The 20,430-nt window shown below is 48.4% G+C and overlaps 1 protein-coding gene across 1 annotated transcript in view; it reads right to left on the bottom strand.

The window, feature by feature from the left end:
* Positions 1–275: 275 nt before the first annotated feature.
* The window catches only part of INTS14 (integrator complex subunit 14), a 44,643-nt gene continuing 24,488 nt past the window's right edge, over positions 276–20,430 (bottom strand). Inside the window, exons 7-12 of the mRNA XM_075342857.1 lie at positions 19,141–19,233; positions 18,920–19,064; positions 18,438–18,571; positions 18,096–18,214; positions 15,339–15,404; positions 276–999 (exon numbers count right to left, since the gene is read on the bottom strand). Of these exons, the coding sequence (XP_075198972.1) occupies positions 748–999; positions 15,339–15,404; positions 18,096–18,214; positions 18,438–18,571; positions 18,920–19,064; positions 19,141–19,233 (809 nt within the window). The 3' untranslated portion in view covers positions 276–747. The remainder of the gene's footprint in view (positions 1,000–15,338; positions 15,405–18,095; positions 18,215–18,437; positions 18,572–18,919; positions 19,065–19,140; positions 19,234–20,430) is intronic.

The following is a 20,430-nucleotide window of genomic DNA, read 5'->3' on the forward strand; positions in this document are numbered from 1 at the left end:
TCCCTTTAATGTACAATACCAATCTTTAGAGTTGAGCGAGTACCTAACTATTCATACTCTCTATACTCATAACAAATACTGTCTAATACTCATGTATTCATTCCGAATAGTGTGTGCAATGCAAGTCAATGGGCAAAACTCGCAAAGTAAGGAGTAACCAGAATTCCGCATGAAAAGTATGGCATTTGGGTTACTCGTTACTTTGCGAGTTTTCCCCATTGACTTGCATTGCAGACACTATTCGGAATGAATACGCGAGTATTAGACAGTACTTGTTATGAGTATAGCGAGTACGAACAGTTAGGTACTCACTCAACTCTACTAATCTTCCATTAGCAAATAGTCCAGTCCTACCAGTCCAGTACTCTTATTTTCATGTTCTGGTGTTTACTGGGATAACTGGAATGGTAAGGTGATAAAAACATCATTTTGGGAAGGAAGCATTACTGTTGTGATCTGTCGTCACCAGCCGAGTTGTAAATATCTGTATAATTATGTACAATCAAAATTATGTTCAAGTCTTTCTGTTGCTCATATACACAAAATCTGCACATTTCTTCTTCTAATCCTTACGTAACACAATAGTTATGACCACATTGTCCCTTCTTAGGCATAATAGCCTTTTGCAATCCAGTATTATCTTCCTTCTGTTGTGTGACAATATGTTCTTCACTCATGGAGTGTAAGATGTCAGCACAAGCTGCACTGTGATGCTATATCTTCACTAAATAACACAAGTACAAAGTCTCACATCCTATCAGACCCTCGTCCTGAGAAGTCTGTTTGCAGAGGTACAATGTTATGGTCATACGCAGCATGATCAGAGCTGCCGGTGCTGGCAAGTTTAAGCTGTGCTGCTGCATGTGACAGCTGGAAGGCGGCATCTGGATGTGCGGTGTCTGGCAGCAGAGTGCACTCTCTATCCAACATATCAGACACTCCCTTTAATAAATCCAGGAATCCAAATGCAAGGGCGGCTTTCCTCAGTCGGTTCAGCTCCTGGATATCAAATCATACAAAAGTGTTATACAGCAGTGTGTTTCATGGAAGGAGCCATAACATACAATCACATGGATAGCATGCAAACAACAATATCCTACCATCATTAAAAGAAGGAACAAACCACTGTATAAAGAATATGCACTCCGTATGGTGTAAATGTCAGATTGTAGCAAGACTGCTGACACAATCTGCAGATCTATTTGTCTTCCAGTTCCTCATTTGTACACTCTTTTCTGGTGATAATTACTATGAAGACACTGACGTTAAAGAAGCCGTCCCATTGAGTTTTCATTAATTAAATGTCTGCGTGGTAATATACTCACCTACCGCTACTCTCTCTGATGACCAACACCGCTCCATTCCTCTTCTTAGTGACGTCAGCCTCTTCAGACTATCAGGGTCACTCTATGTGCTATGTGAACTAAAAGTCTCTTACAACTTAAGTCTATGATACCTCGTTCTGACACTCTATAGACTTATACTGTAAAAGTTACATCCAGGTCGCAGCACTATGCCCGCGAGTCCCAGAAAGAGTATATTAACATATACTATGTTACATGGCATATACACACATTTATTAAAAAAAACAAAACAAAAACTTAATGGGAGGGCTTCTTTAACCGCTTCACGACTGAGAACGTACCCGTACGTTCTAAATCATGAAGTAGTAATCACTGCCAGCTGCTGCGGTGAACCTGTGGCAATCTCCGCACATGTTTGCTGATTTGTACAACAGACATATGTGCCTCGCAGGTGTAGGTGGATCCGCAATCCACCTACGCCTGTAAACCCATTAAATTGCGCTGTCAAAATGTGACAGCGCGATTTAAATACCCGCATTGGGTAACTCGCACTTATCCACCACCATCGGAAGCCATGTGACGTGATCACGGGGAGCCGATGGTTGTCATGGTAGCATGCGGGGAGGGGGGGGTGTCATGTCATGACTCCTGTCGCTAAAATGACTCACTTCCTCTTACAATTGGCAGAGCGCTGGCTGTTAGAAAAGAGCAGCATTTCTCCTGGTCTCAACTGTGCTTGTTCTTTTCTCCTGATCATAACTGCAATCAGACTGCTGATCCTTATAGTCCCCTAGGGGGACTAGTAAAATAAAAATAAAAAAGTTTTTAAAAACTAAAAAAAAAAATAATAAAAAAATTAAAAACCAAGAAGTTCAAATCACCCCCATTCGCCCTGTTGAAAATTACAGGGTTAACAAAATAAAAAATGTACACACGTGGTGAATGCTGCATTCAGAAATGCCTGATCTATCAAAATATATAATCAATTAACCTCATTGGTAAACAGCGTAGCGTCAAAAAAATTCCAACCACCAAAATTGTTTTTTTGGTTGTCGCTAATTTTGTACAAAATGCAATAACACGAGAACTATACGTATCATTTGCACAAAAATAGTACCAATGAAAGTCGTCAGCTCGAGACACAAAAAATAAGCCGTCACTGAGCCCCAAATCCCGAAAAATGAGAATGCTATGGGTTGTGGCAAATGGCACAAAAAGTGCGCTACTTTTTTGGAGAAACTTCTGATTTTTTTGTTAACTCCTTAGATAAAAAAGAGAATTTTGTTTACTTACCGTAAATTCTTTTTCTTATAGTTCCGACATGGGAGACCCAGACCAAGTGGCAGCCAGACAGACCTGCTGAGCCGTAGCCCAAGAGGCACCGACAGCTCTGGTCGAGTGCGCCTTAATCCCCGGCGGGGGAGGCATCGGATATGGCCGACCTAATCCAACGAGCTAGGGTCGGTTTAGAAGCCGAGAGACCCTTGCGCTGACCTGTGGTCAGCACAAAAAGAGAGGTGCACCGCCTAAGAACAGCGGTGCGTGACACATAGATCCGGAGCGTCCGCACCAAATCTAAAGCATAATATTAAGAAGAAGAAAAAATGGAGCTTACAAGGCTATTGTTGCAAAAATATCCAAATTTTTATTATACAAAATTCATATTATATTAAAATCGTTACGATCAGTATAGAAAAGGTACATATACGGTGCTTACATAGAGAAAAAGGTGAATTACCACACATAAATGGGAGAGCAAAGGTGATAACACCCCAAATAAGCATGAAGGGACAAAGGGTCATAAGTGAATATAGATGGCTGGCTAGTGACTATGGCGTCTCTGTCTTGATAATAACCATAATTCTATGTAGCCCAATCAGCATAGATCTATAAGGCAGGACAGAGATTTGCCAAATATCAAGCTAAACATGACAAAAAGTCACAGAATGACCAACAAGTATGGCGCCCTCACCCTGGCTGGACACATAAAGTAGTGTAGCCAAATCGGCATATGTCCGTTTTATGCCGGATAGGGATCGCCGGAAAAAAGCCAGTCACATGAAAAAGACCCTAAGAACCCATAACTTACACATGGTTAAGAAGAGGGGCAAGCACCAGAGCGTCCCAGGACAGTGCCACGAGCCTTCCTACGCGCGTTTCGCACGGATTACATCTGCTGGCTTCATCAGGGAAGCCAGCAGATGTAATCCGTGCGAAACGCGCGTAGGAAGGCTCGTGGCACTGTCCTGGGACGCTCTGGTGCTTGCCCCTCTTCTTAACCATGTGTAAGTTATGGGTTCTTAGGGTCTTTTTCATGTGACTGGCTTTTTTCCGGCGATCCCTATCCGGCATAAAACGGACATATGCCGATTTGGCTACACTACTTTATGTGTCCAGCCAGGGTGAGGGCGCCATACTTGTTGGTCATTCTGTGACTTTTTGTCATGTTTAGCTTGATATTTGGCAAATCTCTGTCCTGCCTTATAGATCTATGCTGATTGGGCTACATAGAATTATGGTTATTATCAAGACAGAGACGCCATAGTCACTAGCCAGCCATCTATATTCACTTATGACCCTTTGTCCCTTCATGCTTATTTGGGGTGTTATCACCTTTGCTCTCCCATTTATGTGTGGTAATTCACCTTTTTCTCTATGTAAGCACCGTATATGTACCTTTTCTATACTGATCGTAACGATTTTAATATAATATGAATTTTGTATAATAAAAATTTGGATATTTTTGCAACAATAGCCTTGTAAGCTCCATTTTTTCTTCTTCTTAATATTATGTGCCATATGGAGTGGCGTTGACTTTTGATGCGAGATGTGCCTTGGTTCAATGTTCTTGTGTCTCAAATCTAAAGCATGCAACGCTTTCTCAAAGCGATGCACAGGGGCCGAACAAAGGGAAGACAATGAAATGTCCTGGTTAAGGTGGAAAGGAGACAACACCTTAGGGAGAAGGCCCGGAGTCGGACGGAGAACCACCTTGTCTTGGTGAAAAAAACCAAAAAGGGTGACTCCGAAGAGAGCACAGTCAAATCAGAGACTCTCCTGAGAGAAATTATGGCCACCAGAAAAAACACTTTTCTGTGAAAGACGAAACAACGAAACCTCCCTAAGAGGCTCAAAGGGGGGTTTCTGTAAGGCCGTGAGGACCAGATTAAGGTCTCAGGGATGCAGAGGCCGCCGGTAAGGCGGAATGATGTGAGATGCGCCCTGCATAAAGGTGCGCACCTGGGCCAGCCGGGCGATACGCCGCTGGAGCAACGCTGACAGAGCAGAGACCTGTCCCTTGAGGGAATTGAGGGACAGTCCTAGCTGCAGACCGGACTGTAGAAAGGACAGGATGGTCGGCAAGTAAAAACGGCCAAGGGGCATGGCCGGAAGAACGACACCAGGACAGGAAAATTCTCCAAGTCCTGTGGTAAATCCTGGCCGAGGAAGACTTCCGAGCCTGAGTCATAGTGAAGATGACCTCGGAAGGAATGCCTGAAGCCGTAAGGATTCAGGGCTCAAGAGCCACGCCGTCAATCTGAGAGCCGCAGAATTCTGGCGGAAAAACGGACCCTGTGAGAGAAGGTCTGGCCGGTCCGGGAGATGCCACGGCACCTCTACGGACAGACGGAGCAGGTCTGGGAACCAAGCTCGCCTGGGCCAGTCTGGGGCGATGAGTACGACCCGACGGCCCTCCATTCTGATCTTGCGCAGGACTCTGGGCAAGAGAGTTAGGGGGAAACACGTAGGCCAGACGGAACTGAGACCAATCTTGAACCAGCGCGTCCGCTGCCAAGGCCTGAGGATCATGGGAGCGAGCCACGTAAACCGGGACCTTGTTGTTGTGCCGGGATGCCATTAGATCCACTTCCGGAGTGCCCCGCCTGCGGCAGATTGCCCGGAAAACTGCCGGATGCAGGGCCCACTCGCCGCTGTCCACGGTTTGACGGCTAAGATAATCTGCCTCCCAGTTTTCAACGCCTGGGATGTGGACTGCGGATATGGTGGACTTGGAGTCCTCCGTCCACTGAAGGATACGTTGAACTTCCAACATTGCTAGGCGGCTGCGAGTCCCGCCTTGGTGATTGATGTAGGCAACTGCTGTCGCGTTGTCTGACTGGACTCGAATGTGCTTGCCCACCGACAGGTGGTGAAAAACTACGAGAGCTAGGAGTACAGCCCTGATTTCCAGCACATTGATCGAGAGGGCTGATTCGGACGGAGTCCAAGTGCCCTGTGCTCGGTGGTGGAGAAACACTGCTCCCCAGCCGGATAGACTGGCATCCGTGGTGAGAATCACCCAGGACGGGGCCAGAAAGGAGCGTCCCTGGGACAGAGAGAGGGGCCGAAGCCACCACTAAAGAGCTCCTGGTCTGTGGCGACAGAGCCACCAGCCTGTGCAAGGAAGAGGTCCGCTTGTCCCAACAGCGGAGAATGTCCAGCTGCAGGGGACGCAGATGGAACTGGCAAAGGGAACCGCTTCCATTGACGCCACCATCTGACCCAGCACCTGATGGAATGACGGCGGAGCCTCAGCAGAGAGCGAACCGCCAGATGAAGGGACTGCTGTTTGACTAAGGGCAGCTTCACAAGTGCCAGCAGAGTCTCGAATTGCATCCCTAGGGACGCAAGGTCCTGGGTCGGAGTCAGAGTGGACTTGCAAGCGTGATGAGAGTGAGCGAGACACTCCGCTGAGAGTGAGCGAGACACTCCGCTGACAGTCTGCACTGGATGAAGCCTTGCTAGAAGGTCGTCCAGGAAAGGAATCACTACCAACCCCTGGAGGTGCAGAACCGCAACCACTGCTGCCATGACCTTGTGAATACACGAGGGGCCGTGGCTAACCCGAAGGGGAGAGCCACGAATTGGAAATGTTCCTCTCCGATTACAAAACGTAGCCAACGCTGGTGTGAAACTGCGGTTGGCACAAGCAGAAAGACATCTCTGATGTCGATGGATGCTAAGAAATCTCCTTGGGTCATTGACTGATCGCAGAGATTCCATGCAAAAATGCCGCACCTGACATGCTTGTTGAGAAGCTTGAGATCCAGGTCGGAAAGCACCGTCCTTTTCGGGGACTAGGAAGAGATTTGAGTAGAAATCTCAGAACCGTTCCCAGTCGGGAACTGGTACAATTACTCCATTGGCCTGCAAGAATGCCACGGCCTGTGAGAAGGCGGCGGCCTTGGAGCAGGGGGGAGTTGACAGAAAAAATCTGTTTGGCGGGCTGGATAGAATTCTATTCTGTAGCCGTGGGAGATGGTAACCCACACCCACTGATCGAAGACGTGTTGAAACCACACGTCACCCAAGTGGGAGAGCCTGCCACCGACCAAAGGACGTTGCTGGCGCGGCCAGATAATCAAGAGGAGGCTGCCTTGGTGGCAGCAGCTCCTGCGGAACTCTGAGGACGCGGCTTCATGCGCCAGTTGGTTTACGGACCTTGGCTGAGTTAGTGGACGAGGCCGAGGGCTTAGAGGACGACCAGATAGAGGAACGAAAGGAACGAAACCTCGACTGGTTCCTGCCCTGGACAGGTTTCCTGGGTTTGTGGCATGGAAGTACTCTTCCTGCCAAAAAACTTCCGTAATAATTTCATCCAGTTGTTCACCGAATAGACTGGTCCCAGCAAAGGGAACCCAGCAAGGAACTTCTTAAGAAGCATCTGCCTTCCACTCTCGAAGCCACAGGAGCCTGCGGATAGCGAGGGAAGTAGCCGAGGCCACCGCAGTGCGGTGAGTGTCTCCAGCATGGCAGACATGGCATAGGATGAAAAGACTGAAGCCTGGAAGTTAAGGCAACCATTTCGGGCATAAAGTCCCTAGGTGAGGGGATGCATCTCCTCCAGAGAAGCAGAGATGGCTTTGAGAGCCCGCACTGCTGCAAAAGATGGGGAGAACGAGGCCCCTGCCGCCTCATATATAGATTTGGCCAGAAGGACAACCTGGTGGACAGTGGGATCCTTAGAGAGGAGCCGTCAGCCACTGATACAACTGTCCGGGCTGAAAGCCTAGACACCGGAGGGTCCACCCTTGGTGAATGAGCCCACTCCTTGACCACCACTGGTGGAAGGGGGAAACAGTCATCAGAACCACGCTTTGGGAAGCGTCTGTCAGGACAGGCTCTGGGCTTGGTCACAGTGGGCTGACAAACTGGAGTGGTTAAGGAACACACTCCTTGTTCTCTTAAGGTATACTGATGCCTTTCTGCCAGAGAGGGATACTCCCCTGATACAGGCTGATTGAGGTCCAGTACAAATATAATGGACGCAATCAAATCATTAGCATCTGCGTCACCTTCGGACAGATCAATGTACATGAAGTAGCGTCCGAGCCCCTAGTAAAAGCATCCTCCTCGTCCTGCGAGTCAGCTCGTGAATCAGAGCTGCGGGACGAGGAAGGAAAGGGGACCCTGCGACTCCATTTTAGGAGGACGGGGACTGAGACCAGATGAAGAATCTCTGTGAGCTTTGCTGAGCGAGCCGTAGCAGCAGAAGCGCCCTGAGAAGGGGGCTGATGCATGCTCAGCAGTGTCCGGGACAGCTGTCCCCTGGAGAGAGGGATTCTGCCCAAACCGGGGGATCAGCCACCGGAGCCGGAGCAGCCGGAGGGACCACTGGGGATGAGCCTCCAGGCTGAGGCACCCCTATGTTAGAGCAGGCATCACAATGTGGTTAAGTGCTCGGTACAGGCAGTACGAGCCTACAGCAGTGCATAATAAGAACAGCCTTGCAGCCTTGCTCTGATGTGAGACATGCTGCAGAAGTGGGGGCTCTGTCCAGAATGACCCCCAGCAGAGTATATAAACAGAGTATATAAGCAGCTGCACAACCGGAGGTTGTGGCTTGTCAGACCGTTTAACATAGGGACATCTCTGTGCCCTCCAGATCCCCCAGCCCAGGCCCCCATTTGTCACAATGTGGTTATGCAGACATTGAGAACGCTGAGAAAATGGCGCCGGAGCGAGGAGAGGGGGCGGGGCCTACTCTGAGAGCAGGATCTGGAGGGCAAATGAGGTATACAGGGGAGGGAATCTTTCCTCAGTGAGGAGTGTCCGTTCCCTGTGCTGAACAGCCGCTGGGCGGAGCCACACTGTCCCAATGCACTGACTGACATGCAGGGGTAGAGAATCAAAACTAGGCCTCAGGCGAAGCCGGGGCCTGGATTTAAACATGCGGCCAGCGTGCAGGCACCATCGGCGCGGTTCTCCAGTGGAAACTGGAGAACCGGCCGGAAAATGTTAACACAGTCATATAACACACTCTCCCCAATATATAAAGTACAAGGGACCCCTGGAAAGACCACTGTCTGTGGTAATAACGTCTCAGTACTTAGCTTGTGAGAAGCAGGTGCCAGGTCCCTGGGGGGTAAACGCTCCGTCCGGCAGGATCCTGAAAAGGGCTGCGGATGGAGACCGGTCTCCTGCAAAGCAGTGAGAACCGTGATGGCTCCCACTTCAAGCCAGAGCCTCAGGGGATGGTGAAGGAGCGCGGCATGTGAAGGCTCCAGCCTTGTAAAATCAACCTTAACAGCACCGCCGACACAGTGGGGTGAGAAGGGACATGCCGGGAGTCCAGATTGGACCCGCTTTTCTTCCAAATCTTTGAAATCAAAAATCAAAATTCAGAGGATGCATGTGTGTGTGTGACCTCCTGAACACAAAGCATTGAACTGGTTGGATTTGTCATCCGGGGAGTGTATATGCTCGGAGGGAGGAGCTACACTTTTAGTGTAGTACTTTGTGTGTCCTCCGGAGGCAGAAGCTATACACCCATGGTCTGGGTCTCCCATAAGGAACGATGAAGAAAGTAAACCTATACATGTTTGGTGTCTACGAACTTGAGGCATCACAACGACACATCAGTTTTACCATATAGTGAAACGAATAAAATATCCCAAAAACAATAGTGCACTTTTTTCGCACTTGAAATTTGTTTTGCTGTTTTCCAGTACACTATATGGTAGAACTTATGGTTTCATTTAAAAGTACAACTCGTCTCGCAAAAAAAACAAAACAAAAAAAAAAAAAGAGAATTTTGTTTACTTACCGTAAATTCTTTTTCTTATAGTTCCGACAAGGGAGACCCAGACCATGGGGTGTATAGCTTCTGCCTCCGGAGGACACACAAAGTACTACACTAAAAGTGTAGCTCCTCCCTCCGAGCATATACACCCCCCGGATGACAAATCCAACCAGTTTAGTGCAAAAGCTGAAGGAGGACATCCACCCATAAGTAGAGATAGAGTAAAACCCGGAATAACCGGAACCTCTGTCTACAACAACAGCCGGTGAAAAACACACGGAACAAGAACTGCCAACAGGCAACAGGGAGGGTGCTGGGTCTCCCATGTCGGAACTATAAGAAAAAGAATTTACGGTAAGTAAACAAAATTCTCTTTTTCTTCATCGTTCCTTATGGGAGACCCAGACCATGGGACGTCTCAAAGCAGTCCATGGGTGGGAAATAAACAGAAACTGAGAAGTAGGCAAAACCTAACTTCACAAATGGGCGACAGCCGCCTGAAGGATGCGTCTGCCCAAGCTCGCATCTGCCGAAGCATGAGCATGCACTTGGTAGTGCTTCGAAAAAGTGTGCAGACTAGACCAAGTGGCAGCCTGACAGACTTGCTGGGCCGTAGCCTGGTGCCTGAAAGCCCAGGAGGCACCGACAGCTCTGGTCGAGTGCGCCTTAATCCCTGGCGGTGGAGGCACCTGAGAACATTGGTAGGCATCGGATATGGCCGACCTAATCCAACGAGCTAGGGTCGGTTTAGAAGCCGAGAGACCCTTGCGCTGACCCGTGGTTAGCACAAAAAGAGAGGTGCACCGCCTAAGGGCAGCGGTGCGTGACACATAGATCCGGAGCGCCCGCACCAAATCCAAGGTATGCAACGCTTTCTCAAAGCGATGTACAGGGGCCGGACAAAGGGAAGGCAATGAAATGTCCTGGTTAAGGTGGAAAGGAGACACCACCTTAGGGAGAAAGTCCGGAGTCGGACGGAGAACCACCTTGTCTTGGTGAAAAACCAAAAAGGGTGACTCCGAAGAAAGCGCAGCCAAATCAGAGACTCTCCTGAGAGAAGTTATGGCCACCAGAAAGACCACTTTCTGTGAAAGTCGAAACAAAGAAACCTCCCTAAGAGGCTCAAAGGGGGGTTTCTGTAAGGCCGTGAGGACCAGATTAAGGTCCCAGGGATCCAAAGGCCGCCGGTAAGGAGGAATGATGTGAGATGCGCCCTGCATGAAGGTGCGCACCTGAGCCAGTCGGGCGATACGCCGCTGGAACAAGACTGACAGAGCCGAGACCTGTCCCTTGAGGGAATTGAGGGATAGTCCTAGCTGCAGACCGGACTGTAGAAAGGACAGGATGGTCGGCAAAGAAAACGGCCAAGGAGCATGGCCGGAAGAGCGACACCAGGACAGGAAAATCCTCCAAGTCCTGTGGTAAATCCTGGCCGAGGAAGACTTCCGAGCCTGAGTCATAGTGGAGATGACCTCGGAAGGAATGCCTGAAGCCGTCAGGATCCAGGACTCAAGAGCCACGCCGTCAATCTGAGAGCCGCAGAATTCTGGCGGAAAAACGGACCTTGAGAGAGAAGGTCTGGGCGGTCCGGGAGATGCCACGGCATTTCTACGGACAGACGGAGCAGGTCTGGGTACCAAGCTCGCCTGGGCCAGTCTGGAGCAATGATTATGACCCGACGGCCCTCGACCCTGGGCAAGAGAGCTAGAGGGGGAAACACGTAGGCCAGACGGAACTGGGACCAATCTTGAACCAGCGCGTCCGCTGCCAAGGCCTGAGGATCGTGGGAGCGAGCCACGTAAACCGGGACCTTGTTGTTGTGCCGGGATGCCATTAGATCCACTTCCGGAGTGCCCCACTTGCGGCAGATTGACCGGAACACTGCCGGATGCAGGGCCCACTCGCCGCTGTCCACGGTTTGACGGCTGAGATAATCTGCCTCCCAGTTTTCTACGCCTGGGATGTGGACTGCGGATATGGTGGACTTGGAGTCCTCTGTCCACTGAAGGATGCGTTGAACCTCCAACATCACCAGGCGGCTGCGAGTCCCGCCCTGGTGATTGATGTAGGCAACTGCTGTCGCGTTGTCCGACTGGACTCGAATGTGCTTGCCCGCCAACAGGTGGTGAAAGGCTACGAGAGCTAGGAGTACAGCCCTGATTTCCAGCACATTGATCGAGAGGGCTGATTCGGACGGAGTCCAAGTGCCCTGTGCTCGGTGGTGGAGAAATACTGCTCCCCAGTCGGAGAGACTGGCGTCCGTGGTGAGAATCACCCAGGACGGGGTCAGGAAGGAGCGTCCCTGAAACAGAGAGAGGGGCCGAAGCCACCACTGAAGAGAGCTCCTGGTCTGTGGCGACAGAGCCACTAGCCTGTGCAAAGAAGAGGTCCGCTTGTCCCAAAGGCGGAGAATGTCCAGCTGCAGAGGACGCAGATGGAACTGGGCAAAGGGAACCGCTTCCATTGACGCCACCATCTGACCCAGCACCTGCATGAGGTGCCTGATGGAATGATGGCGGGGCTTCAACAGAGAACGCACCGCCAGAAGAAGGGACTGCTGTTTGACTAAGGGCAGCTTCACAAGTGCCGGCAGAGTCTCGAATTGCATCCCTAGGTATGTAAGTTTCTGGGTCGGAGTCAGAGTGGACTTGGGCAGATTGACAAGCCACCCGAAATGAACAAGCGTGGCGAGAGTGAGCGAGACGCTCCGCTGACAGTCTGCACTGGATGAAGCCTTGACTAGAAGGTCGTCCAGGTAAGGGATCACTCCCAACCCCTGGAGGTGCAGAACCGCAACCACTGCTGCCATGACCTTGGTGAATACACGAGGGGCCGTGGCTAACCCGAAGGGGAGAGCCACGAATTGGAAATGTTCCTCCCCGATTGCAAAACGTAGCCAACGCTGGTGAGAAACTGCAACTGGCACATGCAGATAGGCATCTCTGATGTCGATGGATGCTAGAAAATCTCCCTGGGTCATTGAGGCAATGACCGATCGCAGAGATTCCATGCGAAAGTGCCACACCTGAACATGCTTGTTGAGAAGCTTGAGATCCAGGATGGGTCGGAAGGAACCGTCCTTCTTGGGGACTAGGAAGAGGTTTGAGTAGAAACCTCTGAACCGTTCCCGGGCGGGGTACCGGAACAATTACTCCGTTGGCCTGCAAGGATGCCACGGCCTGTGAGAAGGCGGCGGCTTTGGAGCAGGGGGGAGTGGACAGAAAAAATCTGTTTGGCGGGCTGGAAGAAAATTCTATCCTGTAGCCGTGGGAGATGATATCCCGCACCCACTGATCGGAGACGTGTTGAAACCACACGTCGCCAAAGTGGGAGAGCCTGCCACCGACCAAGGACGTTGCTGGCGCAGCCAGATAGTCAAGAGGAGGTCGCCTTAGTGGCAGCGGCTCCTCTGTTCTTCTGAGGACGTGACTTCGCGCGCCAGCTGGGTTTTCGATCCTTGGCTGAGTTAGTGGACGAAGCTGAGGGCTTAGAGGATGACCAGTTAGAGGAACAAAAGGAACGAAACCTCGACTGGTTCCTGCCCTGGACAGGTTTCCTGGTTTTAGTTTGTGGCAAGGAAGTACTCTTCCCGCCAGTAGCTTCCTTAATAATTTCATCCAGTTGTTCACCAAACAGCCGGGACCCAGCAAAGGGGAGCCCAGCAAGGTACTTCTTGGAAGAAGCGTCTGCTTTCCATTCTCGAAGTCACAAGATCCTGCGGATCGCGAGTGAATTAGCGGAAGCCACCGCCGTGCGGTGAGAAGCCTCCAGAATGGCAGACATGGCATAGGATGAAAAAGCCGAAGCCTGGGAAGTTAAGGCAACCATTTCGGGTATAGAGTCCCTGGCGAGGGAATGTATCTCCGCCAGAGAAGCAGAGACTGCTTTAAGAGCCCACACTGCTGCAAAGGACGGGGAAAACGAAGCCCCTGCCGCCTCATATACAGATTTGGCCAGAAGGTCAACCTGGCGGTCAGTGGGATCCTTAAGTGAGGTGCCATCGGCCACAGATACAACTATCCGGGCTGAGATTCTAGACACCGGAGGATCCACCTTTGGTGACTGAGCCCACTCCTTGACCACTTCTGGTGGAAAGGGAAAGCGGTCATCAGAACTACGCTTTGGGAAGCGTTTGTCAGGACAGGCCCTGGGCTTGGTCACAGTGGCCTGAAAACTGGAGTGTTTAAAAAAACATACTCCTTGCTCTCTTAGGTGAGGTAAACTGGCGTTTTTCTACCAGAGAGGCTTGTTCCTCCGACACTGGTGGATTGAGGTTCAGTACGGAGTTAATGGACGCAATCAAGTCACTAACATCCGCATCACCCTCGGATAGATCAATGGGGTACATAGAGGTAGCGTCCGAGCCCACAGTAAAGGCATCCTCCTCGCCCTGCAATTTAGCTCGTGAATCAGAGCCGTGGGACGAGGAGGGAGAAGAGTCCCTGCGTCTCCGTTTAGGAGGACGGGGTCCGGGAACAGATAAAAAATCCTCTGTGAGCTCTGCAGAGCGAGTCGTAACAGCAGAAGCACCCTGAGAAGGGGGCTGATGCATGGTCAGCAGAGTCCGGGACAACTGTCCCATGGAGTCGGCAAAGGACTGGGAGATAGCGTTAGAAAACGATGCTACCCAAGCCGGGGGTTCAGCCACCGGGGCTGGAGCAGCCGGAGAGACCCCTGGGGAGGCTCCAGGCTGAGGCACCACCATGTTAGAGCAGGCATCACAATGTGGATATGTGCTCGGTTCAGGCAGTATGAGCTTACATGCAGTGCATATAGAGTAAAGCCTTGCTCCTAGTGAGAGACATGCTGCTGAGGTGGAGGCTCTGCAGTAAAGAACACACTCCTTCAGAATGACCCCCAGAGAGTGTATAATAAAGTCCACAACCAGAGGTTGTGGCTTACCAGACCGCTTTTTGTGTGCCCTCCGGATTCCACAGCTCGAACCCCCAGCAGATGCAGAAGCTGCAGCAGCCAGCGCCGATCAGTGTGTGAACGCTGATAAAATGGCGCCGGAGTGAGGAGGGGGGGCGGGACCAGGCCCAAGAGCGGGAACCAGAGGGCCAAGGAGAAATACAGGGGAGGGAAACATCTCCTCAGAGAGGAGTGTCCTCCCCTCTGCTGAACGGCCGGTGGGCGGCGCCGCACTGTTCCCCTGCATGACCGACATGCAGGGGCACTGAAAACGAAACTAGGCCGCATCTGAAGCCGGGGCCTAGATTTTTCCATGCTGCCGACGAGCAGGCACCCTCGGCGCGGTTCTCAGGAAAAAAACAGAGACCCGGCCGGAAATCACAGCAAGTGAACAAAAACACACTCTCCCCACAATACATGTACAAGGGACCCCTGAATAACGTCTCAATACTTAGCTTATGAGACGCAGGGCCAGGTTCCTGGGGAGTGAGCGCTCCGTCCGGCAGGAACCTGAAAGGGCTGCGGATGGAGACCGGTCTCCTTAAAAGCAGTGAGAACCGTGATGGCTCCCACTTCAAGCCAGAGCCTCAGGGGATGGTGAAGGAGCGCGGCATGTAAGGCTCCAGCCTTGTAAATCAACCTTAACAGCACCGCCGACACAGTGGGGTGAGAAGGGACATGCCGGGAGTCCAGATTGGACCCGCTTTTCTTCCAAATCTTTAAAATCAAAAATCAAAATTCAGAGGATGCATGTGTGTGTGTGACCTCCTGAACACAAAGCATTGAACTGGTTGGATTTGTCATCCGGGGGGTGTATATGCTCGGAGGGAGGAGCTACACTTTTAGTGTAGTACTTTGTGTGTCCTCCGGAGGCAGAAGCTATACACCCCATGGTCTGGGTCTCCCATAAGGAACGATGAAGAAACAAGCCCTCATATGGCAATACTGAAGTAAAAATGAAAAGTTACGACTCTCGGAAAAAGGGGAGCGAACAAAAAAAAAACAAAACACAAAAACAATGAAAAGCGGAAAATTGCCCGGGGGTGAAGGGGTTAATAAGAAATCAGACAAGCAGTATATAGGGGTCAACTAGATCTTACTTTATAGAAGGTTTGAGTCTTCTCTGGAAGTTTCCTGGCGTTCCTCAGGATCTTCTGCACATCCGTCTACAAGAAAAAGCAACAGTGAAATGTAAGAAATGTCACATACTGTCTAAGATTATCTGACCCCACAAACATCCCATACTGTTATGCATGTAGCAACCCTACTCCTTTCCATGACGTTTACTTTCTTTCCCATTATATTATGTTGTAATCAGTCTTCATGAAGTCAGTATATACGGTAACCTAAGACTGAGTTCACAAGGTGCAGACAACATGCAGTTACTTGGTTAAAGACGTAACTGATCACACATTTAGTTTTTCTTGCAAATTAATACCAATAAAAGTGAAATGGCTCTTGGACAGTGTTGAAAATGTAATTGGGCATGAGATTGTACCAGTTTACTGTCAGAATGACTGACTGCAATGTACGAAAACAATATGTATTGAGTCCCAAATCCTTTTGCCCCTAAACTGTAAAAAATAAAAAGGGATGCGTGGCTTCATAGTCAAATGCAAAGTCAACAGAAAAGTGGCACTAACCTACTTATGGTTTCATGAAATCAGGATCTATATACAATCCTCAACATTAAAATTGCAAAAATTGCAAAACTAAGAAGGAAAAGTCAAGAAACTATGAAAATCACAGGATGGATAGACAAGATACTGATCTGCAAATAATGAAAATATGGAAATAAAATATTCAAAATATTGTATTAATGGTTGTATGAGGAAGGTTCTGCCACGCTGAATGCACCGGAGCACAAAAATCATCAAGATCCGCTGTTGGCAGCTCCCTTCGTAATTGATGATCAATGATGTCCCATATGTGCTGCACAGTAAAGGTACCGTCACACATAACGAGATAGCTAGCGAGATCGCAGAGGAGTCAAGGTTTCTGTGACGCAGTAGCGATCCCGTTAGCGATCTTGTTATGTGTGACACCTACCAGCGATCAGGCTCCTGCTGTGAGATCTCTAGTCGTTGCAGAATGGTGCAGGCCATTTTCTTTAAAGGCGATGTCCTGCTGGGCAGGACACATCGCTGTGTTTGACACTGTGTGACAGAGTCACAGTGACTGCTGAGATCGTTATACAGGTCACTACTGCGACCTGTATTGTTCCTGCATCGCTGGTAAGATCTGACTGTGTGACATCTCACCTGCGACCTCCCAGCAACTTACCTGCGATCCCTATCAGGTCGCATCATTTTCGGGATCGCTGGTAAGTCGTTGTGTGTGACTGGGCCTTTAGAGACAAGTCCAGAGATGCTGCAGGCAATGGTAGCACATTTAAGTCAAGTAAGCTGTTCACAGTAGTATGAGCGACATGTGGCCTGGTGTGTTGAAAAATGGATCCTGGGTCACTTTGGAGAAATAGCCATATCACTGGTTCCATGACCAAACAATATAACAGAGCGATATTAGTGTACCTCAATGGAAACTATCACTGCACACCATAATCCTAGAAGAAGGACGGATGTGACATTCCCTCATAAACTACGTTTATGCTTCATGGCATGCCAATATGGACCAATCTCCAGCTATTAATCATAGCTATTACTGCGTCCAGGACAAAAGTGTGACTCATCACTGAAGATGATAGACCTTCAATCAAGCCTCCATTGTTGGGTTGCTTGAGGGAAGGTCTATCATCTTCAGTGATAAATCACACTTTTGTTTTGGACGCAGTAATAGCTATGATTAATAGCTGGAGATTGGTTCATATTGGCAACACAATAGCATTTGAGATTGGTGGCGTGAGGTCAATAGAATATCTGCAGTTGGTTATCTGGCTTTTAGGCCAATGTCATGTAAACTCCTCCTGATGGTTTTTATACACACACTTTAACACCTTAGGTTTGGTGTTTGACATCAAATTTCAATCGCAGTTCAGAATGGATCAATCATGTAACCAGTGGTATGGCCATTTCTCCATAATGTCTCAGTAGCCATTTCTCAAAAAGAACATATCTGGGAAGTACTTGGCAGGCAATTACAAAGGGAGCTGCCAGCAGTGGATCTTAACGACTTACCCAAGTGCATTCAGTAATACCTTCACAGTTTGCAACCAATCCATGCAAATGCGAAGAATTGTGAAAATGGTGCTCATACTCAATGCTGGATTAGTCGAGATGTTTTGAAAATGTACCATTTTTTCACCATTTGCATATCATTAACATGTCTGTCTATCCTGTGATTTACATAATTCCTGGAGTTTTCTTTATTGGTGTTAGGCGTAGTGCTCTTACTGCAAGTTGAATAAATTGAGATGCCTTGAGCATTTTGTTTCCACTGTTCCGGTATAACACAACGGGCCACACTGATTTGACAATAAGCGAACGGTAACGTCTAAATCCCTGTGGACAGAAGGACCTCTTCTGATGTCATGTCCATGTGACCAGAAGGGGCGGGGCCTCCACCAACATAGCTGATACTAGGAAGTAACATTATTTTTCTAAGTCCACATGGGCATCGGGTTCTTCATATTAGAAGCGGCGGTCTGGGGGTAAGAGCCCCAAATAGGTGGGGTGCGGGGGGGGGGGGGCGAATCCCCCCTTTGCATCATTATAGTTGAGGCAGGAAACATCACCACGCCCACCAACCAAGCCGGCCACACCCACCAACCAAACTGGCCACGCCCAAGGTCCTTCTAGCCACTGGGATTTAGCCACAAACTGACAATGCCATAAAGCATGGCAGCATTCACAACACTTTTTGAAGAAAAAAAAAAAAGGTCATTACTATATGAAGCTTACCTGCAGCCCACTAGGTTTAATCCACACTGTGACATTCTGTGCATAGCTTCTTTTTGACTTGGGTTGAAGTGGAAATGGACTCTTATTATCCTCTTCTCCATATGGGTTCTCTTTTGCATCTTGAGTATTAAATAGATGGAGATGTATTAGTACCTTCATAGATAATAGCTACGTAAGTCATGTAAAGTTCAAGACATCACTAGATGCATTCATGAGGGAATATAATTATTTTCAATAACTTAGAAAAGCTCATAAACACAATAACATGTGAATATTAATAGTTACTCTAAAGGTACCTTAACAACATTGAAATGACTATTTTGTTTATTTGCTAAATCATACCTGATATGGGTCCAAGTTGAGAGGTTTTTCCCAACCATGGTAGTGGCTCAACACCAGGCTCAAATAGCGACATCATTAAATTGGATTTCTTCTTACTGTCAGCTTGAGAATAGAGCATCCCGTGCCAGTCTGGTCTTAAGAGTAGATAGGAGAGAAATGCTGATGATCAAGAACCATTTACAACTTGGGTCTCCTGAGAACTGTTCCCATATAATACACCATAGCCATCTGTTGGCTAGTCAGCCTCACACACCACCACTTCTGGAGATGTAAACGGTGACCATACTAGTCTACACAGGAGCATAGAGCTGACCACAAGTGGTTGTGGTAGTGAGGTCATTTGAATTTAATAAGCAAATAAAGCTGCACTTGAAAGACTTTTCATTACAAACTTCTAAGAACCTATAAAAAGGAGTTGTTTGGTTTAACAAAATATACAATATCGCAGATTTACTTAAAGACTGAGCATCCTATTTACTTACCCAAGCTGCACTAAGGCCACCATGCCTTCCACCTTCAGACTACCATGGAGCAAGACACAAAAATTAGGAATTTTGCCGGCAATCTGGCTAGCAGAATTTTCATCCTCAAGATCATCTGTGAGTCCAGCGCCCAAATCATCTCCTTCTATAAGGAGACAAAGCAGGAGATGTTATAGGGAGTAACAGTGTGAAGGTGCGCCAAACCACGTATTCTCACTCACCTTTGTTAAGGGCAATAGGTAAAACCAGGTGACGGGACAAGACAGGAGGGCTGGAGATATCCGCAATGTCAATAAAGCCCACAATTTCTAATTCTGTAAAACACAGTCTCAACTATAAGTTACAGTTTATTCATTGCATTAACCAACAATAGTATATTAAGAAAACATCAGATATAAATACATGGCAGTCACTGTAAGGCTATGTAATGTAGTATATAACCATCACATACACTGTAAAATGGTATATCTTTAGCACGAGCAATACCTCACTGAATATACAAGTTCTGCTGTAACACATTTGGCTATCAGTGGTTTGTCCTGAAGGCTACACTGCTATCACTATCTTTACACATAGGGGCATTGGAAAAAGCACACAAATGTGAGCCTTGTTTACAAGAATTGCCCAGAGAGCTATGGGCTGGTGATTTTGTAAGATTTCTAAAAGCAGCTCATTAGGAAAGGAGAGGGAAGTGAGCGGCTAACTGCAGTATACAAATCATTGTGCTGGAGACAAGTGACTGGTATGTTAGGAGTTTACCACTCTCCTGGCTTGTAGATACTGTACACTCTTGGCCAGGGTGTGGGGAAGCACTAGGGTACACAGTGAAACAAGCTGTACACCATGTAAGATAAAAGTTCTCACAGCAGGAGAATGACAGAAGATTGAAAACCAAGTACATTGCAAACTTTCTTATTTTCATGCTGTCTTCACTAATTAAAGCAACTTAAAGAGTTTATCCAGTACTATATTACTTTTATTTACTGTGGCTCTAAGAACTAACTGGCAGGTAGGTGATAACTGTTCTCTGCCAGCCCAGGGTGGTCACTGACAGATTCTGCTGACATCACGTCTACAGAGCAGTATGTTATCTTCCGGTCTGCTCTTTTGATTGGGTGTGACTGCTGATATCATGCTGGCTGGCAGTTGAATAACTGCGGGAAGGTAGCATTCAATCAGGAGTTAAGCAGTCACATCCCATCGATACAGAAACCTGAAAAATAGCTGCTCTGTTGATGGGAAACAGTTGAATCGCCAGCAGCACTCAGTGACCATTCTGATTCGCAGTGAATAGCACAGGCAGATATTTATTAACTAGTTAGCAATGACCCGATAGTGAGAATGTCTTGGCTGATGGTGAAAAAAATCCCTTTACAATGATTGTCTCAGCAGACTGCAACTTCCCTTGGAGAGATCGACCAATACAAGGCCCAAATGCATAAAAACAAATCACACATTTCTACAAAAGCTGTTGTTGAAACACTTTATGCTATTTTAATAAATAATAATTT

Source organism: Anomaloglossus baeobatrachus, chromosome 4 (genome assembly GCF_048569485.1).
Source record: "Anomaloglossus baeobatrachus isolate aAnoBae1 chromosome 4, aAnoBae1.hap1, whole genome shotgun sequence".
Lineage (NCBI taxonomy): Eukaryota > Metazoa > Chordata > Amphibia > Anura > Aromobatidae > Anomaloglossus > Anomaloglossus baeobatrachus.